Source organism: Erpetoichthys calabaricus, chromosome 8 (genome assembly GCF_900747795.2).
Source record: "Erpetoichthys calabaricus chromosome 8, fErpCal1.3, whole genome shotgun sequence".
NCBI lineage: Eukaryota > Metazoa > Chordata > Cladistia > Polypteriformes > Polypteridae > Erpetoichthys > Erpetoichthys calabaricus.
In genome coordinates this window covers 156,293,995-156,320,202 of record NC_041401.2, presented here as the reverse complement: position 1 = coordinate 156,320,202, position 26,208 = coordinate 156,293,995, and the positions used below count along the sequence as shown (strand labels likewise).

The following is a 26,208-nucleotide window of genomic DNA, read 5'->3' as shown; positions in this document are numbered from 1 at the left end:
TAAATTGATTACATAAAATGTAAGCAACTGCTATTTGTGTATGGAGTAAATTACAGTAATAATAATCACTCTATTTTATGTTGTCATACTCTCATTTTACTTTTTGTTTTGTATCATTACTGTTTTATGGTGTGTACAATTCACACAACTCCTGTTTATTACTGTTATACAGTATTTTGAAGCTTGATATATTGCATTGTTATCTATCAAGAAATTTTCACTTTTAATTACATTGCTCAGTGAATTAGCATGACTCCTATAACTTTTGTTTTAAAAAAAAAACATTTCAGAAATCATTTACAAGAAAAATACATATCTCCTCTCTTTAAGATGTATGCCATGATTTAACTAAAAGGCAAAATGTAAGCCTTATACACTATTGCTACTGTATTTTGTAACAGATTCTGTTGTCATTTAGCAGAAGCTGGCAAAGAAAATGAAATCTGAAGCAAAATTTATATATTTTTTTGTTAGACATGACATGACATTTAATTCATTTTTCAGAATCATGTTAAAAAGTTGCACTTTTATCCTATTTGTCATGTGGAGTAGTAGTAGTACTATGATAATGTGTACTGTTTACCATAGAATCTTACTTGAATGTGTAATCAACATGCAACATATGTATGTATCCTAAATTTCCTTTTTTATAAAAACAATGTGAACAATTGCATTAAATAATCATTTAATCTTACTTAAAGTATATACACTTATTTGAGAAGACCAAATCTGGAAGTATACCAATGTAATATCAAATGCGCCCAGTGTTGGCTGGGATTGGCTCCAGCAGACCCCCGTGACCCTGTAGTTAGGATATAGCGGGTTGGATAATGGATGGATGGATGTAGTAAATTCACAGTTACAATCATTTCTTTGTTCTTTCTTACTTTTGACTGTCTGTGGCACAAATAAACTGAGTAATGAAGTATAAATTACGTAGACTTTGATGACAAAGTACAAGTATGAGGCAAACATAAGAATAAAAAATAACACAAAAAGGTGTAACAGTTTTGAAACATATATACAAATATGTACATACGCTGCACTATAACGATGTTTGTTGGATTTTATATAGTATAATATAGTTAATACTTTCATTTCCCTTTTCTTTTATTGTCAAATTCTTTTGTAATGTTTCTAATATAATGAAATGATTTAATTTATGAAATGGTAATTCATGCTGGTTCCATTACTGGAGGTCTACTCCTAGTTTCTCCCTGAGAAACACAATTCATAGTTTAGTCTTTAAATTGTTTCTCAAATAATGGTCATCTGACATGAGAGTTTATACTTCTTTATTTCCTTTTTCATTTTATCTGGTTAGCTCTGATAACAGAACAACTGTAATGCTTATATGTAATTCTTATTATCACAATGGATTTGAATTTTTATTTTAACAGGGTGTTTAAGCTGAATAAGTAAATTATTAAAGTAATGGATAAAGCGTTTGTTCAGTATGTAAAAATTTACAAATCTGCATTTGCAAAGCACTTAGGAATGATACTCATAATAGAAAGATGCTATAGAAAATTAAGTTTGTGTAAATACATGTGTTTGTATATATACAGAGACGAAGAGAGTATGTTTGTGTGTGTGTGTGTATATATATGTATATATGTACAGTATATGTATGTATATATGTATACGTATGTATATATATATACACATGTATATGTATTGCATACTGACTATAAATGTTTAACAGGCTTAACTATAAACAGGTTTAACATGACACTTATATAAATATATATATATATATATATATATATATATATATGTGTGTGTGTGTGTGTGTGTGTGTGTGTGTATAATATATAAATACATCACTTAAATGAATATTTGTAGATAAAACTGTCAACATCATTTTATGTAGGAATAAAAATAAATGAACTATTTTTAAATGAAATTGCAAATTCGTGTTTCTTGCATTTTATCTGATAAGCTAACTTTTCTAGCCTACATAGAATTTCAGTTTACTGTAGGCTACTTATTTAATGACCAAATATTCATAAATGCATGCACAAACGCAATTAGGGTTTTAATAGAAACCATTTATACTCATTACACAAGCTGTATATATATATATTTCTTTCAAAATCTTTTCATTCAGCAGATATGAATGTGATTTGCTGCCCCAACATTAAAAAAACAAAGAATCTGCAAAAGGAACTTGCCTAAAATATGTACGTTTTGCCAGAGGGGGCCACTGACTGCACACTGCATTTAAATCTACCTTCGTCTACTAAATCTTCCCTATCTGTTTTTGTTATTCCCATCGAAAACAGTTCAATTTGGGGGCACCCATTGCTCTTGTAATGCTGTAAGATTATATAAGACAACATTTTCCACTTAATACATCTCTAAGAAAAAGTGGGGGTGTAGTCATTAAAGCTATTTATGCTTGAATTTGAATGGGCAGGGCAGAAAAGCATTTAAACAAGAAAGAAGGGAAAATACGCCAAGTTAATTCAGTTTCAATATGTAAATGAATAATTCAATAAAACAAGTTGACACGCATAAAATATTAACTAGGAGAGTTGTCTGTAATTGAATTACACAGGTAACTAGCGATCCATAGTGTTCTGGCATTTTTCCAGATGAGAGACCAGCGAGATGAGAGACCAAAATGAAACTACTTATGCATATTTGTGTGTCTATAAATACACTCTCTCTCTCTCTCTCTCTCACTCACACACACACACACACACACTATATGTATGCACTTGACACATGTATGTCCTGTATATTCCTTATATACATAGATACTGTATATACACGCACAAATACATACTGTATTTTGTACACAAATATATATATATATATATTCAGAAAGGGTCAGGTGTATTTTGGTGTTATAGACTTGTATGACTATTTACAGCATAATACACATGCGTGTATTGTAGGTTTAAATACATATTTAAATACAATATATAGCCATCTATACACGTGAAGGAGATACTTGTAAATTGCCGACACTATTATATAGACACAACACACACGCACGCGCCGTTCTCAGCTAGCTTTTCGTCCTCGTCTTTGATAAAATAGCTAAAAGGTCTGTTTGAACTCATGCATATTTCAGTGTTTTTATAATGCCTACTTTGAGTGCGGATCACGGGGATGTGCATCGAATTACCGGCTTTAGTGTTTCCAGAAGCTCTCAACACAATGCCAAAAGGTGGAAAAGAGAGCTGTCTTTAAAATAAAGTAATCAAGGTTTTTTGGGTTTTTTTTTAAATCTTGAATATTTTCTAAAGCAAGAAGGACGTAAAATGTACTCATACGTCCCAATGGATCGCAAGCGCGGCCCCCTTTACTTGTAGCATAGTAGTTTGTTGATGCATTTTTGAATAACTGAAGACATCTTCCAGTCACCATATAAAGCTGATTAATTTCGTGCAGGTCGTTTCTTGCAGTAAACGATCAGATTCCATATTACTTATGCTTCACCGAATCGTGCAAGGCTGTTATAAATGCCTTTTTTTCCAGAGCTACGCCTTTCTGCCCATGTTGGGCAAAAAGAGAGTAGCCAGGGTTGGAAGGCAAACTAATACGTTGTATTACACAAATATACGTCCAATTTTTATGCAATAATGACAACCACATACCGTCAAAAATTCAAGTAACTCAATGATTTAGGCTGGGCCAAAAATAAAAGTCTAGCCAAAATATTTCTATCACGTGAAACTGCGTCTGACACATTCCGTTAATTACTTCTTTAAGATTAGACGGTCGAGCACCCAATAAGAACGTTATGTCTAGTTTAACATAAATAAACGCATACACTTTGTTCTCAAACAGTGGCAAAGATCATGGAAGACGACTAACAAAATCAAAGCACCAAAGAGCGCCGTCAGTCTGCCAGTTTCAGTTTCACTAAACGGAGGCAGGATTGTGTATAGTTTTATAGGAAGCCTGAGGAAACTACAGCCAATGGTTAATTTGTAGCATTGCCGGACAGGATCTCGTTTTGTCGCTGTTGCAAATTACTGTATACTGGGAGCAAATAATGACTGTAAGAATGACTTCCAAATTATTTACAGGTAAAGTTTGCCGTCTACACACACGTACAATCTATATTTAAAATCATAGAAACAGCGCAATGCATGTGTTCAAAACAGCAGCTGTGCCGGACTTCGATACACAAAGTAGGTGCGTCTGCTAATTTTCTTTCACTTGCTGGCTGAATTTCTGTCATGCGGATATTAGCGTTTTAATGTTTGAGATATACAGTATAATTACAAAACTTAAGGGACACATCAGTAAAGGCTAATATGCGACCAATCGCAAAATTTGCAAAACCACCTCTCTGTCACCCACGTATACCGTTTAAACAGAAATACAATGTACTTTCCGTTATGCGTAGTCGGCGCATCATAAAACAAGTCTGTAAAAATGATCGTTTAAGTAGCGTCAAAGGGAAATTCACCTGCTAATAAAATATCGATTTATAACTTTATGTTCTCTGTTCTGCCTGTATGTCATGTTTTGCGCGACCTTCCATTTAAACTTCTGGCAGGTGTAACCAACGAGAAGTCCAGTGGCTGTCTGTGCGTCTCAAGACTTGGAGTGAATATTTTGAACAAAGGTTGCTAGAATCCTGAGTGAATTTTGTTTTACTGCACGTTCCAAAATTGAAAAATCTGAGATAGTGGAGGCTGTTTTGTAGTATCACCTATGATAAGCACAAAGTCACGGAATCATCATCATTATCATCAAAAAAAAAAAATTAATCTATATTTTTCTCTGCAAAACAACTAATCTCATTATGATGCATTGGTGGAGTCAAAAAGTACAACACAGTACAGGCAAGTGAGACTTTCAGTTGACGTTCCACTGTACTATGCCATAAACTCATCTGTAGACATCTCGTGCTACTTACCAGAGCAGTTCCATCCTGTGGGTGTTTGGCAGTCGCTGAGGGAGGTAGGGAAAGCGCAAAGTTGCTGCACAGGTAAGGTTGCCATAAACGTTACCATCGATATTAAAAGCCAATCACCCAATGCTCCGCAGCGCTGTCCTGGCTTCAGCACCACTGTTGTTACGAATCCCATTTCAAATCAGCGTCCACCCACCAAAATTAAAGCGGCGCAGGCAAAAATCGAAGACATGTAGCAGCAACTCCAACACTAACAGCTGGATGATCTCCGGCTGAAAAAACAGCATCTTCCGAGCCCCATTAAGAAATTATCCGTCAGAGGTTTTAGGATGGCAGGCTGGGTAAAAAGGGCGAGGGTTGGGAAAAGAGGAGTGGGGATCCGGGACGATTTTTAATAGGTGATCAGGATGTGGTGGAGTTGGAAAGGATGCAATTATTCAGAAATCACACATGTATTAGTAAATCCAAAGGCAGACTGAATGTTGCAATAGGCTCCTCCACGGGACTCCACTACGTACGCCGATTATCTGCTCGGGCAGCAAGTTGGTAATATACGCAGCCGTCTGCCCCTTGCACTGAATCTCGCCTAGTCTGATTCATCGTAGCTCAAGCAGCAGGTTTCCAGCCTGGTTAATGTCACATGACCGGGGAGGGGGGTGGTTAGAGGAATTGCTTATCGGTGGGCAAGCGCGTGCCCGAGTGTGTGTGTGTGCGTGCATCTTCGTGTGAAGAGGGTGGACGCATGCCAGGAAAGCAATCTGGTGATTGGCCGAAGCGGATTCAGGTTTCTGTGAATGCTGAGCGCTCCACATTCTCTGTGACAGTCTTTCATTTTTGGGGAACGTAAAGGCAAGAGAGAGCTTGCCAGCTAGGGGCGTTCATTCCCAGAATTGCCATCGGTCCACTTTAAAGCAAAAGGCTATAGTATAACAAAGCAATAATCAGTTTTATAAAATGCATCAGTCGTATCATTTTTCTTCAGGTATTCATTTAGTGCATCTCTATACTCAACTTAACCGCACTTGTTCCGTTACGTCTCCAGTGTTAGTGTGTGTTTATTTTCGTGTGTTTTCGCATTAGACCAATTAGAATTACACTGGGGTATGACTTCTGGGCTAAAAGCACCGATTGATTATTTGGCGAGACGCGCCTGCGAATTAACAGTTAGTCATTTCCATTTCACTGCGTAGGTATCACAGTCTTGCAAGACTAATTTGTGCTCGTTAAAAGGCACACATTCAATTATGCCCATATCCCTAGGCGAATTTGCTTCGTTATTCCCGTATGTGCGCATCTCTTTATATAGTTCAATAATTGTGAAATGTCGTTTACGTTTAAGGGAAATGTAGGAGATAACTCTTCATATAACATGTACTGTATACTAAATAAGGATAAAAAACACTTTCTGTTCCTTTTCCTTGAGAGTCTATTTTTAACTGCTTCTGATTTTAGCTCCAAATTATAATTACAAATGTATATTTGTGGCTTTTAAATATGAAACGCACCGTTCCCGAAGTGGAAAATCCTACTTAGGTATCCACTAATAAAGCAACAATTTGTGATTTCTGAAGCAGATTTCGGTTTTGTTTGATGCCTTACTTCTGGTTTTAAATTACTCTTCTTTAATCCTGATGTGTGATATTTCACCAGAAATGACCAATTCCCCCTTTGCAGTTATTAAGCCATACTATTGAGTGAGTTAGCCCACACTCAGTGCCTGTCTTTATTGAAGAGAGAGGAGGGCTACTTAAAACTGAAGTGGAAAGAATGCTGTCAAAGGACTCAAAAAGGCATCTTTCCATTTTATATCCATTTTCCAAGTCAGGGTCCCATTGTTAAATTATACATTGTAATAGAATTTAAATGTGCACTATTGAAAACCGTTTGACAAATAAGATATATTAGGCACAACTTTGCAAAGTCTAGTAGATACTGACTAGATTTACAGTAGATGATCTACAGTACATATGCTGTGAAAATTCAAGTAATTGTGTATGTAAAGGTGAATGTTTCAGTCTCATACAATAAACAAATATTTTTGTGCCGTTTGATTTACTGTTCTTTAATGAAGGGTGGAAAATATGCTATGGACGTAGATTGTGAAAGATACAGAATCTTTTTAGTTTAAGCAAACAGACATTGAAGAGCCATGACAGCCATATACTGTATACATTTATGCAGTGAAAAAAGTAAGTTTGATGGCAGCGGCTCCATTAAAATATGTGGTTCAGCCTATAAACATGGGCACCCATTGTTTAAGGACAAATTTTACAAAAATGTTAGAAAATATTTAATCACTAAAAATATAGATAAACAGTGCAAGTAACTTAGCACAGCAACTGAAAGTAGAGCCTTGGGGGCCTTTAAATATCAACTCCAGTGTAATTTGGGAAGCATTAACAGTTGGTGAACTAGGAAACTGGTCAGCTGTATTCAGCTGAAAGGTCATCTACTCATCAAAAGTTTTCCTTAAGTTAGCACTTCCATTAACTGATATTTTTCATCCACAGTACGATGATAGACAAGAAGTGTTCAAACTGAATATTTTCATAACTTTTATTTTAATGTTTTGCTATAATTGCTAAATAAAATTTCTCTCCCAGAATGAAAATCCATTCACATTTCGGTACACTATACTGTATGATAATGTTTTTACTGACAAATTGCAAAGTCAACTTCACACAATGTTCACTTAACACTTACTTAGTTAAAAAAAAGAGATGGATTTCATTTTTGTTTTTTTTTTTTTCATTTTTGAAAACAATACAAAGCAAAGGAAGAAAAAATGTTAAGAAATATTTTTGAGAGTAAGTTGATTCTTGCAGATGCAATATTTGTCATTCTTCTTTAATTAATTTAATCACATCAGCCCATCTTGATTATGCTTTATAAATTTACTGTATATATACTGACCATTTATTCAGTTAAGATCTCTATACACCTTCCAGCCCATCACTCACTCATATGTACACCCACACTCAGTCACGGTGGGTCAGTTTAGAGTTGACAGTTATGTAATGTGCTCACCCTTAGAATGAGGAAGAAAACTGGGGTACCTGGAGAGAACCACTGTGGAGATGGAGAGAATATACAAACTCCACAGAGACACTCAGCAGTTGCTATGCACAGTGCTAAAGTTATTTATTACATTCCACAGTATGTACACACAAACACACAGAGGAATGTATTCAGCACTTAGACACCACACAAGGTGGTGCTTAAAGGACTGTTGATTATTCTGCTATCTCCTTGCCACTGCTGGTGCTCAATCTTCAATAGCTTCTATGCAACTCTATGTGCTCTCATACCTCACCCACTGCTTACACATTCATGCTACCCAGCTCCACTTCACACTGCTCACTTGAGGTCAGAGGCATCATCATCTGGTTCACTTTTCCCAGCATTGTGAGGTGATACTTACCAAAGCCTTGCCATTGGATAATAGCGAGGATAATAGTCTGCAGACACCTGAGCAAGGTCTTCTTTGCTACACTATATACAGAATGCTGTACAAAAGGGTTTGAATACTTGGAGTTTGTAATGTTTTATTAGACTTTTAAAATCACATACAAAACAAAACATGGCAATTTACTAAGGAGGAATATTAAAGAAATGACTGACACCAGGTATGTAATAAAATTACTAACTTTTAAAACTCATCAAACAGGAACGTTTTATGGTGAAAACAGCTGAACAAACTCTGGGCATTCTATTAATTAAAGTCTCAAAAGTATTTTTCTGAAAGTTCACTCCAGCACTGGTGGGTAAGTGCCCACAAATGATTTACATTGGCTGTTTAGCCTTGGTCTTTCTGTAAATTTCATCCCAAAACAGCTCACTGGGGCCAAAGTCAGGTGAATGCAGAGGCCCTGTCATTACTTTAAGTTGTCCTCCTTCTTCTTCAGATAGTTCTGATGGAGTTTGGATATAACTTGCATAAAGTCATTGTTCTTCTGCAGTACAAAAGGCTGCCCAGAAAAGCTTATGCCAGAGAGAGAATGGTATGCATTTGGAGCAGAATATGGTAGCTCTTATTTTACAGAATTCCAATTACTGGGTGCAGATTACCAACTCAAGAGTCAGTGAAATACTCTCAAACAATAATTCTACCTTGTCCTTCCTTAATTTTTGCTTTCATACATCCTAAATTCATTCTCTGACCAAACTAGTGACATACATAAATTGTTTGTGATGAACTGAAAATTTCTAAATTTGGATTCATAGGTCCGCAATACCTTTCCCATTCTGTAGCAGTTCAACTTGTGTATGTTTTAGTCCAAGGAAGCTTCTTAACAGTGCCTTGTTGCCTTAATAAAAGTTGATTAACTGCTACACCACCCATCAACCCAGCTTCCTAAAGTCTTCCCTGAACTGTTGAAGCAGACACTTTGTAATGTGAAGTCTCATTCAACTGTGCCTTGTAGCCTGGTACAGTCAAACTTCTGTTACGCAAGCTACAGACCCTTATGTACTTATCATCTGATTTGGTTATTTGATCTATGCCTGCCAAACCTTTTTCAATTAGAGTCTTTCCCAGTTTCTAGATGCCTTTTTTAATATGTTAAGAGATAGCTTAAGTGTTTTGCAATTTCTCTGTAAGACCATCTTTCATTTCCGAAAGTAATAACAACTGTCCTTTTGGCTCCCATGATGTCTGCTTAGTGTTTTAGAATGTTAGAAAGTCAAAGACTTAAATCTTTGTATTTAAGGACCTATTAGTTGACAGGCTCTCTCAAAAGGCAGGTGCAATGGAAAGGTAGTCCAATTAAACTGATATAAAGAAAGGACACATAGGCAGTGCTAACATTTATTGGAAGACAAATATATGTTGTCTGCAATAAGTGTCTAATTAAAATTGTCACGATCTAAGCCATTTCCAGTTCAATCCAGATCATTTCTAGTGAAATAAAAAGTCACAAATATTTCCCAATTTACATACAACAATTCTTTAATTAGATTTTCTAATTCTGCAGTGGGCTGGTGCACTGCCCAGGTTTTGTTTCCTGCCTTGCGCCCTGTGTTGGCTGGGATTGGCTCCAGCAGACCCCCGTGACCCTGTAGTTAGGATATAGCGGGCTGGATAATGGATGGATAGATTTTCTAATTTTAGGATATTTACACTAAGCATGTCACTTGAAGTTGGATCAAACAGATTAAAATATAGGGTGTTCAGAAACTATAACTGACTGTAAAGGAATTTACACTCGTACATACAGTGTCTAAAAATATTCACCCTTAGAAAATGTTCACATTTTATTTTGTTTACAATATTGAATAGTGAATTTAATTTGGCTTTTTTGATACTAACCAACAAAAATACTCTTTAATGTCAAAGTGAAAACACATTTCTACAAATTGATTCTAAATTAATTACAAATATAAAACCCAGAATAATTAATCACATGAGTATTCACCTCCTTCAATTTAGTACATGTGCCTTTGGCAGCCATGACAGCCTAAAGTCTGTGTAGACAGGTCCCTTTCTCAGCTTTGCACACCTGAACACTGCAATTTTTCCCCGTTCGTCCTTGCAAAACTGCTCAAGCTCTATCATCTTGGATTAGCATTGTGAGTGAACAACCTTTTTCAAATTCAGTCACAAATTCCTAATTGGACTCTATTTTTCCAGGACATTAGTACTGTTGTATTTAAGCAATTCCTGCATTGTGTTGGCTTCATTCTTAAGGTGATTGTTTTACTGGAAAATAAATCTTCAAGGTGTAGATGACTTGCATAACGCTTCAGGTCTGCATTCATTTTACCCCCTTCCCTTACCACCCTTCCAGGGCTTTTTGAAGAGAAACATTCTCACACCATTTATGTTTCCACCACAATAATTCATGGTGGGGATTGTGCATTTTAGATAAAGCATTTACTCTGATATTTTTTGGTCTGATCAGACCGTAAATCCACAATAACACTGACTTACTCTAGCTAGAATGTTGTGGGTTTTTTTTGTTTTTTTTTTTAACAGCAGCATTCTGCTTGCCATTCTTCCATAAATATGAGACTGGAGAGGCACCAAGGCAACAGTTGTTGCACATACAATCTCTCCAATCTCAACCACTGCAGTTTGTAACTCCTTCAGAGTTATCATAGGTCTCTCTAAGGCCTCCCTCACTAGTCTTCTTCTTGCCTGATCATTCAGTTTCTGTGGACAGCCTGCTCTAGGCAGATGTACCCACGGGGTATGTGATAACTACATTTTGTTGTACCTGTACAAAGACAATAAAGCTGAATCATTTCATTTCATGTGTAGCTGTGCTATACTCTTTCCATTTCTTAATGATTGATGTAACTGAACTCCAAGGAATTTTCAGCGACCTGGATATTTTCTTGTATCTTTGAGTTGTGCTTTTTAATCACCTTTTCATAGAGTTGCTTGGAGTGCCATTTTGTGTTCTGCATGTAGGTAAGGCCATAGTACTGACTCACCATAAGCTGGACCTTCCACACTAAGGTGCATTTATAGTACAATCAATTAAAACCCCAGACAGGTGATCTGAATTTAACTAATCATTTGACATCTAAAAACAATTGGCTGTTAGCATTTAGGTGTGTCATTTTAAATGGGAAGAATGCTTATGTAATTAATTATTTTGTATTTTATATTTGTGATTAATTTAGACCACTTGGCAGAAATCTGTTTTCACTTTGACATTGTCAGAAAAGCCACATTTAGTCCATTGTGAATTAATGTTGTATAACAATAAAAAATGTGAAAACGTCCAAGGGGATAAACAATTTTTATAGGCAGGGTGTGTGCGTGTTGTGTGTGTTTGTGTTTACACATTAATCCAGTTTAGAAGTTGGAACTTTTCAGTCTTGGCGAGATAAGAACCACCCCAGCAGGCACAAGTCACAAACGAACCCTGGTTGAGGTCCAAATGAGTCCAATTGAACTGCACACTCAGATTCATGTTTATTCATCTGAAACCAGTTTAAAGTTATCATTTTACTTTTACGTCAAATAATCATGTAGGCACAATGAGAATGTTCAATCGCCATGCAATTGTTTTTTACTAGGCAGCAGTGCTAACCCTGGAGCCATCATTCTGTACCTGGCTGATGTACTTATGAGGTGAATTTGACACAACTATATAAATATATATATGTATATATAATATATATTTGTGTCAAATTCACCTCATAGGTTCATCAGCCAGGTAAATATTATACTTAGCACATTTTGGGTGAATTTTTAATTTTATTATTTTTATTGATTTAATTAACAATATGCACTATAATTTATGCTATGATTCTTAGCAACACAATGCAACATAAATCACAAAAAATACTCAGTTTTACACCTAGGATTTAATAGTGATTATCTGTAGGTGAACCAAAGACAGCTTTGAAAATATATGTCCATGTAGCCATGAAACCAAACTATATATTTTTGGTTGTGGAGACAATCCTTATTCAAAGTTATGTAGTATATATTTCCCAAAAAAATCTCTTTTAATGTGCCAGCTTGATTTAAAAACAATAGAATCATTAAGCAAAACAAGGCTTGACACTTCAAATTATCTCCTCTCTATCAGATTTCCCTTATATCAATGTAATATTCCTTTTTATCTTGCAGTATAATGCATCTCAGGTCCTAAAGAACAAGTCTAACTGCTGCTGGCAGTGTTTGTAGCTGTAACTCAATTTGTATATATTTTTAATGATAATTCTATTTGAATGTGTTTGTTTTGTAATTTGCAGTCACCAGAAACAATGATAATTGTCTGGTACATTAGTTTTGGATTGTAGTATCTATCTCACGGGATTATGTCTACTTAGTGTAATATAGTTTATTTTAGGGATCTGATGTAAACAGGTTCCTTTAGTAATAAATGATACCATATACATATTTTATTTACACCATTACATAAGATGAATATTATTTATGGATTTTGATGGACTACTAGTCTATTCTGGGCAAGTGCACATTAGGTGGAATCATCCACACAAAGCCATTTTTTAAGCAACTTTTGTACATATCTGTCCATCAAAGCTATCGATTAAGATTATGTCTAACTCAATGAAGCCAAACAACAGAAAACATTTTGCATGGGTCCCAGAATTATTAAAATGACCCTATTTTCATATGCATATAGCATAATAAAATCAGTTAATGAGAAAGAGAACAACCAGCATCAGCAGAGTATTAAATGATATGATGCAAAATTGTTTTTTATTCATCCATGTGGATGGAGCATTTTTATCTTAATGTTACTGAAGATAAATATTCACACATTTTCTTGCTGGTCTAAATTTAAGATCAAATCTAAGAGATTCTGCATTGAAAAGATAGCAGGTTACACCAGACTAGAGTCCTAGTACATATTTGGTTTTAAATTTATTTTAATGCTAAAAAAAATTCAAAATATATTCCTTCTTTTTCTGAACTTATGTATTTCATCACAGGGATGCAGTAAACAACACCATATTTATAGAAGCGTCAGAGGTGGGGCTGTTACCATCTCAAGGCACATTCACACATTCTTTGAAGTTCATTCATAATGCATCGATTTAAAGTTGCCTATCAACTTACAATCTTTGTAACATGGTTGGAAACTAGATGTGCCACATAAATCCCATAGAGTAATAAGGAGAACCTGTACACTACATACAGGCCAGGATTTAAACTAAGATCCACGGAGCTGTGGGGTAGCAGTGCTAACCAATATGCCTCCTTTCATCCTTTACCTTTATAATGAGTATCTATATAGCATCAGATACGAGGAGAGTTGTTAAATAAGCTAACACTTACCTGCACTTTTGGGATGAGGAAAGAAAAACCCTCATGTACACAGGTAATGTGCTTTGAACCCAGGATTTTGACGCTGTGAGGATAGGGACATAGACCATTCTGCTACTGAGCTGACCCATTGTGCCACCTGTAATGCCAGAAAGAGTATTAGTAATAAATCACATAATAGTTGCTGCAGTTATTTCAGACTATTCTCATAATGTGTATGAGGTGACCTAAATGTAGACAGACTTCAGTTCCTGCAGCTCATATAATATTATCTCAATTACTTTTACACTTTCTCTAATGTGAAAATAAAATAATGGTAAAATATTCAATTTAGCAGACCATTAATAATTCATGCTGCCCAAAGTGCTGGTTAATACCAGTTAATGCAGAATTGTTAATGTTGAAGCCTTCATTCATTGTTAAATGAAAAACAATAAACATAAATGCAGTCTGTACTCCTCAAACTAAAAAGAGCAACAGCTGTATAAATTACAATAAAACTATGCATCTATAGCATATTATGTTTATCTGTCAAAACTGCTTAAAAGATTGTGGTTCAATTGTCATTCTGCGTTTAGACATTATTGCAGTTCTCTGTCTACATTCTACTAAAATGTCATGTGAATATTGTAGTCTTTCAATCTTTTTAGCATTTGTAGTTGGGTCATTTCATTTGTGATTATTCTTTACTAAACAGTAAATTCACTATGTTTCTTTCAAAATTAGTAGCCTATTTGAAGTAGTAATACAGTATATTTATCTAAATATTACTACTGTAGAAGATATTATATGAATATTACATATTTCCACAGTATTACTGTTTTGCAAACATACATAAGAACAATACATTGTAGAAGTGTACAGAGTAATAAGTGTTGGATTAATCAGTGTTGTGTCCACAGAAGACAATATTGTCATTGATACATCTGATCCCCAATTGGAGATGATCTCATGCAACAGAAGTGCTGTTAATGATCTGTACAAATAGACTTGATCCCTCTGTGCTGTGGTAAATGCACTCACTTGGAGTATTAGGATGCTGGTTTACCTCCAACTGTTGTATTATACACATGGTCAATCTGAATGAGGTAAGGCAAGTGCAAAAAAAAAAACTTCACTTTGACCCTATCAAGCTTTGACACTAGCTAAAGCAACATCTGCAATCTTCCTTGAAGAGAAACCATTATAGAAATCAATCTGCCCAGGCGTGTTGAGACATCCTGTGGGGGTTGAACATTCCTTCCTTTAGCAATTAAATCCTTTGAGGAGTATCCATTAAGTTCAACAATCCCCAAAAAGGCCAATTAGCAGAAAGTCGATGACAGTTTCACAGATATGTTTCAGTGCAGGGAAAACAAAATTTAAAAATTGGTAGAAAAAAAGAAGACTGAGAAAAATGAGATATTGATGTTTTTAATTTTTCTGAAACTGAATTGGCATAAAACAGCCCTTCCAGTTGAAAAATATATTCCTGCATTTCAAAAAGAATATGTGCATTAACAATTTTACAATCCTGAAATAATGTGTGAAAAATATTTTAAAATGTGTGTACATTAGTCACAATATTGAATACAGCTGTTTGTATTTTCATTTGTATATATCCAGTTTGGACTGTAGTTATCCACTCTATTTATTGTAATAAATATGAACATAGTCTGCATAAAATAGTAAAGATTGCATAGATAATCTTATAATTCTGCTCAAATAGGAATAAAAAAAATCTTCAAAAATTTCAAAATGAATGGTGCATTTACTGTATAAATAATATTGTGTTTTGTTAAAATGAAATACTTTTCCTTACTTTGTAAAGGTTAAAGTTTAAAATTTTTGGTCAAATGTAATAAAAAAATAAGATTGGGTATTTCCCAGTTAAAAATGTTGTTGGGCTTCCTCTTCACACAATTAGGTGGCATCCTTGCTATTAAGTAAAAATGAAGTATTAGTAACATTTAGTGTTCTGGCAGCTGATGTACATCTCTTATGCATGCTGCTGTTGTATTTGAAGTCATTCTTTATGCAGAAGAACAATTGAAATAAAGAAATAGAAATGCTGAAAGCTGACAGTTATAACAGCCCATCAGGCAATTAAATGCTCTAAACGTAAGAAAAAAGAGAAATGAATACTGAACCAGCTGGATAGCAGGATTAAAAAGCACAAGAAAGGCAGGGGCTGGTTCGAGATACAGTATCAAGATTTGTACTAATAATAATCTTACAGTGAATATATACTATGTATGTACGTATGTATTTTTGTGTATATATATCTGTGTGTGTATATATATGCATATATGTGCATGTGCATGTGTATATATGTATATTTATGTATATATATATATATATATGTATGTATCTATATGTGTGTATATATATATATATATATATATATATATATATATATATATATATATATATATATATATATATATGTGTGTGTGTATATATGTATATAAATATATATATGCATGTATATGTGTATATATGGTCATTATTGTCATGTGTGTGGAGTAAGGTGAAATTATTATTTGTATGTACTAATCAAGAACCTGTCATGCCTTGAACATCAAAGTCGAGTCTTTAATATGCTTATATACTTGTCAGAAGAACATCTTTCCATATACAGTGTGTCTATATGTATATTTCCCCATTCACAGGATACACCTACATGCTGTACATAACTTGTGGAAAAATCAAAATGACTATTCAACGAGAGTTAAGGTACTCAAAACTGACAGACCATCACTGATTCTCTGAAGAACCTTGTGAATTGTTGAAAAGACATCTGAAATAAATGATTTAGGAGTCTGCATAGTGACAGAAGAAAGTAGAAACCACAAATAGATATCTAAAACATTTGGACAGTGGATTTTTCTGTTATAAATTCAAATCTCTATTCCTACAGTTTTAGCTAATTTGAAAATATAGTTAATTTACTATTCACTTTAGTATAATGTAAAATAAAATTGCCTAGGTGTAAATATCTGTGACAAGACCCAGACACCAGAAAATGCTAGAATTCTGTGACCCAGAGACAGTGCCAAATGTTGGGTATAGCTTCTTTCCCAACGCTGTTCTACTAGGCCTTAACTCCTGACATGTTATGCCATGCCATGTCTTCAATTCCTAATGTATTTATTACCATTATACAAGAAACACATGCTCATTTTGGCAAGGTCATGTGCTTAACTTGACCAATTAATAACTATCCATTTTCTGGTACTGAGAAACATCTTGGTCATGATATCCATGTTTTTAGAGTTATCGGGTTGTTGCATAAAGAAGCACTATTGAATAAGTTTATCTTTCTGTAAACATATTGCATTTAACGATCTTAATGCTGCTGACAATTGTAGCCTTATATGTTAATGCCACAGCACTAACTCTGTCACACACATAATGTGATATCCTTTACTTTATTGACAATTTCATTTATTCTGCACATTTTCAGTTTAAATTATTTCTTTGTTGCTTAAAATTTGTTTCAAGGTATAGAATTTTGTTCCAAAATTCTTCCTGGCTCTTTTAGGAACATTTTCATCAAACTCTAACCATGACATTCTGTTTTTGGTGTTTATTAGAGGCTTTTATGTTGTAGCATCCTACACCATCTCTAGCTGTAGTCTTCTTTTATGGTATTTTTTAAAACATCTACACCCAGACCCTACAGTATGTTCATGTTACCAGTCTTTCATTTCTTTTAAACAATGTACAAAACATTTGATTTTGTCACACTAAATGTTTTTGCTATTTCCCTATTCTCCCTTTTTTAATTTCCTCTGTCTCAAAATGTTGCCAGTTTTTTCCAATTGATATTCATTGGCTGTCAGATTTTTAGACAACAGCAACAGACTTTAAATGCACATGCAAATGCAGAAATATAATGTGATTTAATTTATTGTTAAATATACTTTCCTTGAAAAAATCTAAACATTTTCAAATGCAATTCAGGAAATTTTTAACAAAGGATTACATACACATAATGCAACATTGTAAAACTCATTTCATCCAATTCAGGGTTTAAGGGACTATAGCCCACCCTGACAGCACTGGGCACAAGGTAGGAAACAGACATGGACACGGTGCCAGTTCATTACAATTTATGTACTAATCCATATTCACACTCACACTAGAGCCAAATTAGAATCACTGATTAACCCTAAGGTGCAAGTCTTTCGTAGGATGAGAATAGAACTAGAGTACCCAGAGGAAAACCCTTACAGAATTACATACATACATAAAGTATGCATATTTGTAATATTGTATAGAATCATGAAAAAAATACACCATCTGAATAAATAATGAAAATCTAGTTCTGCCCAGTCTTGCCAAGTTCTATTAGTTTAGCATTTTCCTTTGTTGTTATTGTTTTTTTTTGTTTTTCAATTACGAGTAACTCAATATGCAGACGTAAAGAACTGTATGAAAAAGTCAGCTGTCTGTAGAGTTTCCATATCATTTAGTAAGTTAATCTGAACCAGGTGCTGCTATTTAAGAGTACTTGATTATCTGATGATCAGAAAGTGCAACTACCTCAATATAAAGGGACAACTATGGCAATCTGGCTCGGAACATTCAGGTTTAAGGTGACACTGCAAAAAGGACAAATCCAATCTTCAGTGACCACAGAAACCCTGTAGTTAGGATATAGCGGGTTGGATAATGGATGGATGGATGGATGGATGGATGGATGGATGGATGGATGGATGGAGTGACCACAGAAAACAAATTTTGTTTAGTCATCAGTCAGGCATAGGTTTTAAGACCATTTTCAATCAATTTGAAGTCTATCATTCTATAGAGATTATTTGAAAATGAGGAACACCGAGCTGAGTTGCCAACCTACCTAGAAGTTATAGTCCCTTCAAATTCACCTAAAGATTAGATCATACTATGCTTTCAGAAGAAATTCACAAGCTACATCCAGGTATCTGTAATCCTTGGGCATCTTAAATGTGAATGTCCTATCAGAAAGAGACTAAGCAAGTATGAGTAGTCAGGAAAAGTACATCCCCTCAGAAAAAATATGTCAGCTTGGCTTTTTTTCAATAGAGCAAACCAGAAAAACAAAGTGGAGCTGTTTTCATTATGTCCAATGTGAGGACTGGCAAAAACAAAATATAGTTTGTTACCACACACCAACTATCAAGAACAATGCAGCTCAATTGATGATTTTAGGTTGTCTTAGAACAAACAGACAAGGGGCCTCATGTATAAACAGCACTTGCACACAAAAATGTTGCATACACCTGTTTCCACTCTCACATCGAGATGTATAAAAACTAAATTTGGCATAAAGCTATGCTCATTTTCATGGTAGCCTCAGACCATGGTATGCATGTTTCTGCTTGGTTTTGTAAATAGGCTGTACCCATCATCAAAGCATTGCTACCTTTCTTTTTTTAGATTTGCATCCATGACACAGGCTTTATCAAATATGCCATTTAAAAATTTAAGGTGCTTCATTGTAATCATTCTGTAACAATATAATGGTGCATTGAATGGCCAAACTATCCCAACTACTATGGCTGCTTTAGCATTGTTAGAAGACATGGCAAATGGAAGAATCAGAAAAGAGCACATATTTAGAGATCATACTGATTTCTTGTCCCATGATGTTGAGTGGCTTCTAAGCTGATTTAGATTTACAAAAGCTATCCCTTTGCAGCTATGTGCTGAACTGGGGCTGGCTTTACAAAGGCAGACTTTGAGGAATTGTGCTCCACCTGTTTCATTGCAAGTTCTACCCACCCTTGGGTTTTTAGCCAAAGGAGCTTTTCAATGTGAACTGACTGACCGATTGGGTATTTCTCAGTCATTACTGAGTTTTGTGATGCCAGTTGTATGGGATGGTATTATCCGCTTCTCATCCAGTTATATAAGATTTCCTTACACTGTGGTTGAACAAGAAAACATCACAGAGCAAATCGCAGCAACATCTGTTTTTCCCTATGTTATTGAATCGATCAACTACACACACATTGCTATAAAGGCACCTTCAGAATGAATTTGCTTATGTAAGTAGAAAGACTTTCCACTCTATTAATGTACTGCTCTGTAGTCCATAGAAAGTGTGTCATATTCTGCAAGCATTTAGTGTGTTGCATAATGTGGCACACAAAATCATGGCTTGCCCATACCTGAAGAGACACTGTATGATGAAACAGATCCTGACCCACCAAATGATCAGTCAAATCAGACAGCGTTACAACTTCATTTGAATGTAATTAGCAGAATGTAACAACAGGGAATCAGTTGCAGCATTTATTTTTTAACCAGTTAAATTTGTGGTCAGTATCACATAGTAAAGCATTTACATTTTTTAATTCCTTTCTCCACATCTTTTACGGCATCCACTATTGCATTCTGTTACTCCTGAACAGCATCCTTCAGCTCACAGCCACATGGCCACCTGTCAGTTTCTGAGGCAGGGGTGTTCGAGCAGCCAGTGCATGAAGATGTGCAGCACCATCACCACGTGGATTTGTGTCCCTGACACAAGGGTCAACGTTTGTAATATTGTCTGAAACAGAATAAATAGTAGCACAGCATCTGCTATCTGCTTGTTTGTCTTATTAAACATGCAAATTATTTACACTTAATTTACAGTTTTATTTTGGAAACTTAAACTTTTGAATGCCTCCACCATGCTGTGCCACTCCATCAGTTCCTCTTTGTTGCTTATACCATTGCTTAAGCCACCAAATAGTACATTTTTGCTTGCCTCCAGTTCACTGTACAGGACCTACATTTCGCATTCGCTAAAATTCTTCTTTTTTACACGTGCTTTTGCCATTGTCTTTTAACAAAACACGGAATGGAATAGTTAGGATATAACGGGTTGGATAATGGATGGATGGATGAATGAAAGGGGGCTATTTATATTGATTTGCATATTCAAATAGGTGGAATTCTGGGAGGAGTCACGGTGAAGCTGTAGGCATGTGCATGTGCGTTAAAATTCACATTAATTGGAATTTATAAAAGGAAAGTGCGTAGAACTTTGCTTACAACGGTTTTATGCATCTGAATTTTTTTTGTGCGTGCGCATATTTCTAGGTTTGTCTGTATGCCATGTTTTAGTGTGAATTCTACTCAAGGTGTTATACATAAGACCCCTTAACCTCTTGCAACCAATGAGTCCATAATACTCCTTTTATTCCATAGTATTGATGAGGATATGTTAAGGCTGTCAGATTGTCAGCTTAATTTTGGCTAAAAGTGTCTTATTCAACAATACAGTGATCCTAAGCATGCCAGGCAAATCTGTAACTGAGCAGCTGAAAAAGAAATAAATCAAAGTTCGGAACTGGCTATTCAACCACTTTGAACCCCATAAGAAAGATATATGTAAATAAATTCACTGAAATATCAATGAAATGAAGTAATGTTGTAAGAGACTAATGAACTCGTATGGAGTATTGCAGTTAATTGCAGCTATCAAACATGTATAGTGATGGAGTGTACTTAGGTTTTCAAATATGGGCTTTGGCATGTTGTCTTATTTTTTGTTAAATGACAAAATAAAATCTATTATTTGTTATCTGTCACCAAAGGCTAAATTTAGTTATTTCCTGATATTATAAAACTATAGAATTGAAAATAGGTGTTTTTTAATCATTCACACAAATATATGTATGGTCAGGTCCTTTAGTATTTGGACAGTGACACAATTTTCGTAATTTTGGTTCTGTACGCCACCAGAATGTATTTAAAATAAAGCAATCATTATGTGATTGAAGTGTAGACTCTATCTTGTTTATATGAGATTGTTGGTCAATCGAAGCCCTCAGGTTCTCCTTTTGATGTTGTCCCACCTTCTCTTTTTAAAGAGATTATTTCTGTTTTAGGGCCATCTGTTCTTGCTATTATCAATAGCAGCCTTTCCTCAGGCGTAGTTCCTAATTTGTTTAAACATGCCATAGTGCAACCATTGATCAAAAAACCGAGCCTAGATCCCACTGTGCTATCCAATTTTAGACCGATTTCCAAGCTTCCATTTCTGTCCAAAATTTTGGAGAGAAGTGTGTATATTCAATTGAAAGCCTTTTTAGATGAAAGTGATGTGCTCGAAGTGTTTCAATCTGGTTTTAAGCCGCTTCACAGTACTGAAACCGCATTACTGAAGGTTTGTAATGACATCCTTTTGGCAACAGACTCAGGGGATTATGTGATTTTAGTTCTGCTCGATTTAACAGCTGCTTTTGATACTATAGATCATAGTATTTTATTATCTCGTCTGGAGCATTGTGTGGGTATTCGTGGTACTGCCTTGGCGTGGTTTAAATCATACTTGACTCAAAGAACTTTTTCAGTGAGGCTAGATGAATTTAGATCTTCGTCTGCTTCACTATCATGTGGGGTTCCTCAAGGCTCCATACTTGGTCCTCTGCTATTTTCTTTGTATCTCCTGCCTCTTGGCTCTATTCTTAGAAAGCATAAAATTGCTTTCCATTGTTATGCAGACGATACTCAGGTTTATGTACCCCTCAAACGCAAGGATGCTTACTCCATACAAACTTTGGTTATGTGCCTAGAAGAGGTGAAAGCTTGGATGGCAGTAAACTTCTTAAATTTTAATGAAAATAAGACAGAGGTTATAGTTTTTGGTCCTGGGGGCACCAGTGGGTCTATTTCTACTTCTGCTCCTGTGGATTTGGGTCCCCTTGCACAATATGATACACCTGTTATTACAAATTTGGGTTTTAGGATAGATGAGGATTTTAGACTGGACGGTCAGATCAGTGCGGTGGTGAAATCTTGTTTTTTTCAGCTAAGACGTTTGGCGAAGATAAAAAACATTCTTTCCAAAGATCAATTTACAACAGTAATCCACGCCTTCATTACAACCCGGTTGGACTATTGTAATTCGTTGTATGTTGGTGTTAGCCAGTCCACCCTGTCTCGGCTCCAGCTGGTGCAAAATGCTGCTGCACGCCTTTTAACTGGCACGCAAAAGAATGAGCACATTACACCTGTGTTATCCTCACTGCACTGGCTGCCTGTTCAGTTTAGAGTTCATTTTAAGATTCTTTTATTTGTTTTTAAGTCCTTAAATGGGCTTGCTCCGCCCTACCTCGCTGAGATGCTGCATATGCACTCTCCTTCCCGCTCACTCAGATCAGCTGGTCAGCTGCTTCTGGATATGCCTAGGACTCAGCGAAAGCTCAGGGGGGGATAGGGCTTTTTCCGTTGTGGCTCCAAGGCTCTGGAATTCACTGCCGATCCACATTAGACAGGCCTCCTCACTGCCCATTTTTAAGTCTGCTCTTAAGACTTACCTCTTTGGTTTGGCGTTTGATCCTGTGTGAGTAGTTGATTTTACTCTGTTTTAACTCTGTTTAGTTGTGTTTACTAGGTTTTAATTAGTTTCATTTATTGTATTTTATTTTACTTATTTATTGTTTTGTTTTTGTTTAAAATTTATTTTAGCCTATGTTCAGCACTTTGGTCAGCGGCTGTTGTATGTAAAGTGCTTTATAAATAAAGTTGACTTGACTTGACTTGACTAGACTTTCAGCTTTAATTTAAGAGGTTTACCAAAAATATCGTTTAAGCTATTTAGAAAAAATAAAAAAGTCAGCATACCAAAATAAAGAAAATACTCCCGGCCTTGAAGAACTACAAACCACGAATAAAGGCTAAGAACCACAGACTGACGGCACATGACCATGTTGTGTCTTGCACAATCAAAAAAAAAAAAAACAACCTCAGAAAGAATAAGGCTTGGGGTAGAGCAGATTGAAGCATCACACTTCATTATCGATTTATTTTTTAAACATATGATGAGTTGAAATTGTTGACGATATAGTAATAAAAGAACTAAACACAATGTTTTTGAGTGAGTAAATTCCATGTAGAACCTGGCGCTGTGAGGCAGGAACGACAGCCCACTCCACCCATGTTGAAACATCTGTATTGAAGTTACTAAATTTCAGCCTGATTAAAGTTAAGTAAATTGCCATTGCTAAACTGGCTCTATCGTATTGGGGAGTATATGTGTTTGCTCTGTGATGAACTGGTGCCTTGTCCTGGTGTTGTTCATGCATCTATACTTGGTAGAATAGTTTCCAGCTGGACTAGGATCCTGGCCTGGATTAAGCGGGTTAGGACGATGGATGAATGGATGGATGTATGCAGGGTTTGATGTGGGGCAGTGCACAATGATACACCGTACCAGCTTTTTCCTGTTCAAACACTGGATGTATGCCTATAATGTTTGTTCAATTCTTGTCACATCATTGCCTGCAATGCAAGCTCACTATTCTAACCCCATGAAGCACATGCATGCTTTATCAATCCAGTTGAGCAGGCAGTATCTTCCCTTTATCAAAAGAATACATGCAATCATAAAGTGATTTTTTCCATTATTATTGTCTGTCTACAGAGCACAGAGAGCAAGGGTACTGTGGAGTAAGACAAACTGTGAAGCTGGTAAAGACATGAAGCTCACAGCTGGGCTCCTTTTTTAAATGGCTGCATCTCACAATAATATATATTATATAATGTATATACAGTATAATAAAATATTATGGATACACTGTTTTGCAATATGTGTGTAGTCACAAGACACGAATCAATACTCAATAACCTGGATGCATTTGGTAAGTTTTGAGGCTTTACTGTCATGAATGGACATAGGGTTGCATAGAGTATTATTGTAAACTTAAAAACAGATAAAGTATTTTTAAAATGTATATAAAATGCTTAAGTTTAGAACAGATTTACATGGCAAATGAATATATATCATGGTTGTGAAGAAATAATTTCACCTTGAAAAATACTAAAGTTATCCTTTAATAGGTTCTTCCTTTTTTATATTCACTCCTAGAAGCTTAAATAAGTTTCTCATTTTAGTGCGTTTCCTCTGCTAATGGCAGATAAGCTTATTTAGTACGTAGAGATGTCAAATTTGTATGGACTAAATCTTGGTATAACATAAGGATACTGGCAAACATCAAGAGTAAGCAAAGCAAAGAACAGCATTTAGAATGCCAATATTTGTTTTTCAAAAAATAAAATAATACATTGAAGAAATAATCTGTAAATGTAAATAATAAATATAAAGTTATCTCAGTCTATTTATGTGTCAGTTTATTGAAATGGAAAGGAATTTGCAAAAATATATTTAATAGGCTAATATCATAAGGACTATTCTAGTCTATAAGGTCTAATTTTTGAAAAGGACACACAGTGTTGTTCCATTAGAAAATCAACATTTGTACGGAGTCTGGCAATTCAAAACAAATTAACTGACAGTTACTGTTTCTTCAGGCATACCCTCATTTGAACTTACATGGACTGAACTGTGCAGGAGTGGGAAAGAGTTCAAGATAATGTTTATTCAGCCATGGTATTACCTGCCGGAGTAAGAATCCTCATTATACACCTCATTATTTTAAAGCACTAATTGCATGTATTGACCAAACTTTGTGAAGTGGAAATCTAACAGAGGAAATAAGGCTGCTTAAGTAGAACATTGCCACAAGAAGGCTAATATTACATTAGGCTAGATCTCTAATGGTGCAACAAAACTGTGTTGAAGGATGTATGAATGTATTGCATTAGTTTATTAAGAGAAGAATAAAATATTTTATTTGGAAAAGACATATCAACTACAAAGAAATGTATATAACATAGTGTATTTAAGTATATTTACAAATTAAATTTAATAAATAGGAGAAATTGACAAAATTAGCAGACCTTAGTTCCTGGGACATCAGGCAGCAAGAGCTGACCAATTGAGCTCTGTCAGTGGCCAGTTGAGCTACTTGCACATATGACAATAATTCAACATGTGGCATTCTCTGGTGTCATGATAAACATATCATTTGATTGCATTACATGTACAGAGCATAAGACTACAAAATAGTGACGAGGTAGAAGCATACATATGTATAGCATATGTCTAACCACTTATTTTATAACCCAGCCACAGATAAGATACTGGATTTTATACAGAATTTAAACAGGGAGCTAGAATTAAAAATTGGCCCTGGACGTTTGTGCGAGACACCATCCTTGCACCCTATTCAGTACATGATCATCAAATGCTGCCTATCAATTTATAGTATAGTACACTCATTAACATCAAAGCACAGGCTGTTCATATTGTGCACTGTCCTACAGACTCTCTAATGTTCATGTAGCTCCTTGGTCCTCCTGCCTCACACCAACTATGATCAGTTGTTCTGTTCTGAACTTTGTTGAACCTTGGCAAAAATTCAATGTTTAAAGGTAAAATGCATGTACAAATTTAAGTTTTAGTCCTTACTAAGCTTCTACTCATTGCTGGCTAACTAATGATAACCCCATTTCCAGGGCTGATGCTAGGTCACCCTAGGTTGCGACCTAGGCCAAGCTTATTAGTGTGCCAACCGACTGTTCTGTGGTTAACCCTTGCAGCTGGATTATATGTTATAATCTGAGCCCATTGCAAATACCTAATTCACATTAATGTTTGAAAGTTGATGTCATTGTGAATAAAGCCTGAAGCATTCAAGGTCATTGGTTAAGTTAAACTAGTGGGGAAGAAAATCTAAGAGAGATCTTTTCTTTATTATTAAACTTTTATTTCTTCCAAATC

General features: G+C 35.3%; 1 protein-coding gene across 3 annotated transcripts in view; it reads right to left on the bottom strand.

The window, feature by feature from the left end:
• The window catches only part of tmeff2a (transmembrane protein with EGF-like and two follistatin-like domains 2a), a 748,263-nt gene extending 742,760 nt beyond the window's left edge, over positions 1-5,503 (bottom strand). The window contains exon 1 of one of the 3 annotated variants that reach the window (XM_051930531.1): positions 4,883-5,503. In XM_051930531.1, the coding sequence (XP_051786491.1) occupies positions 4,883-5,054 (172 nt within the window). In that variant the 5' untranslated portion in view covers positions 5,055-5,503. The remainder of the gene's footprint in view (positions 1-4,882) is intronic. The other 2 variants (XM_051930530.1, XM_028807628.2) reach the window with 2 other exon arrangements.
• Positions 5,504-26,208: the final 20,705 nt, after the last annotated feature.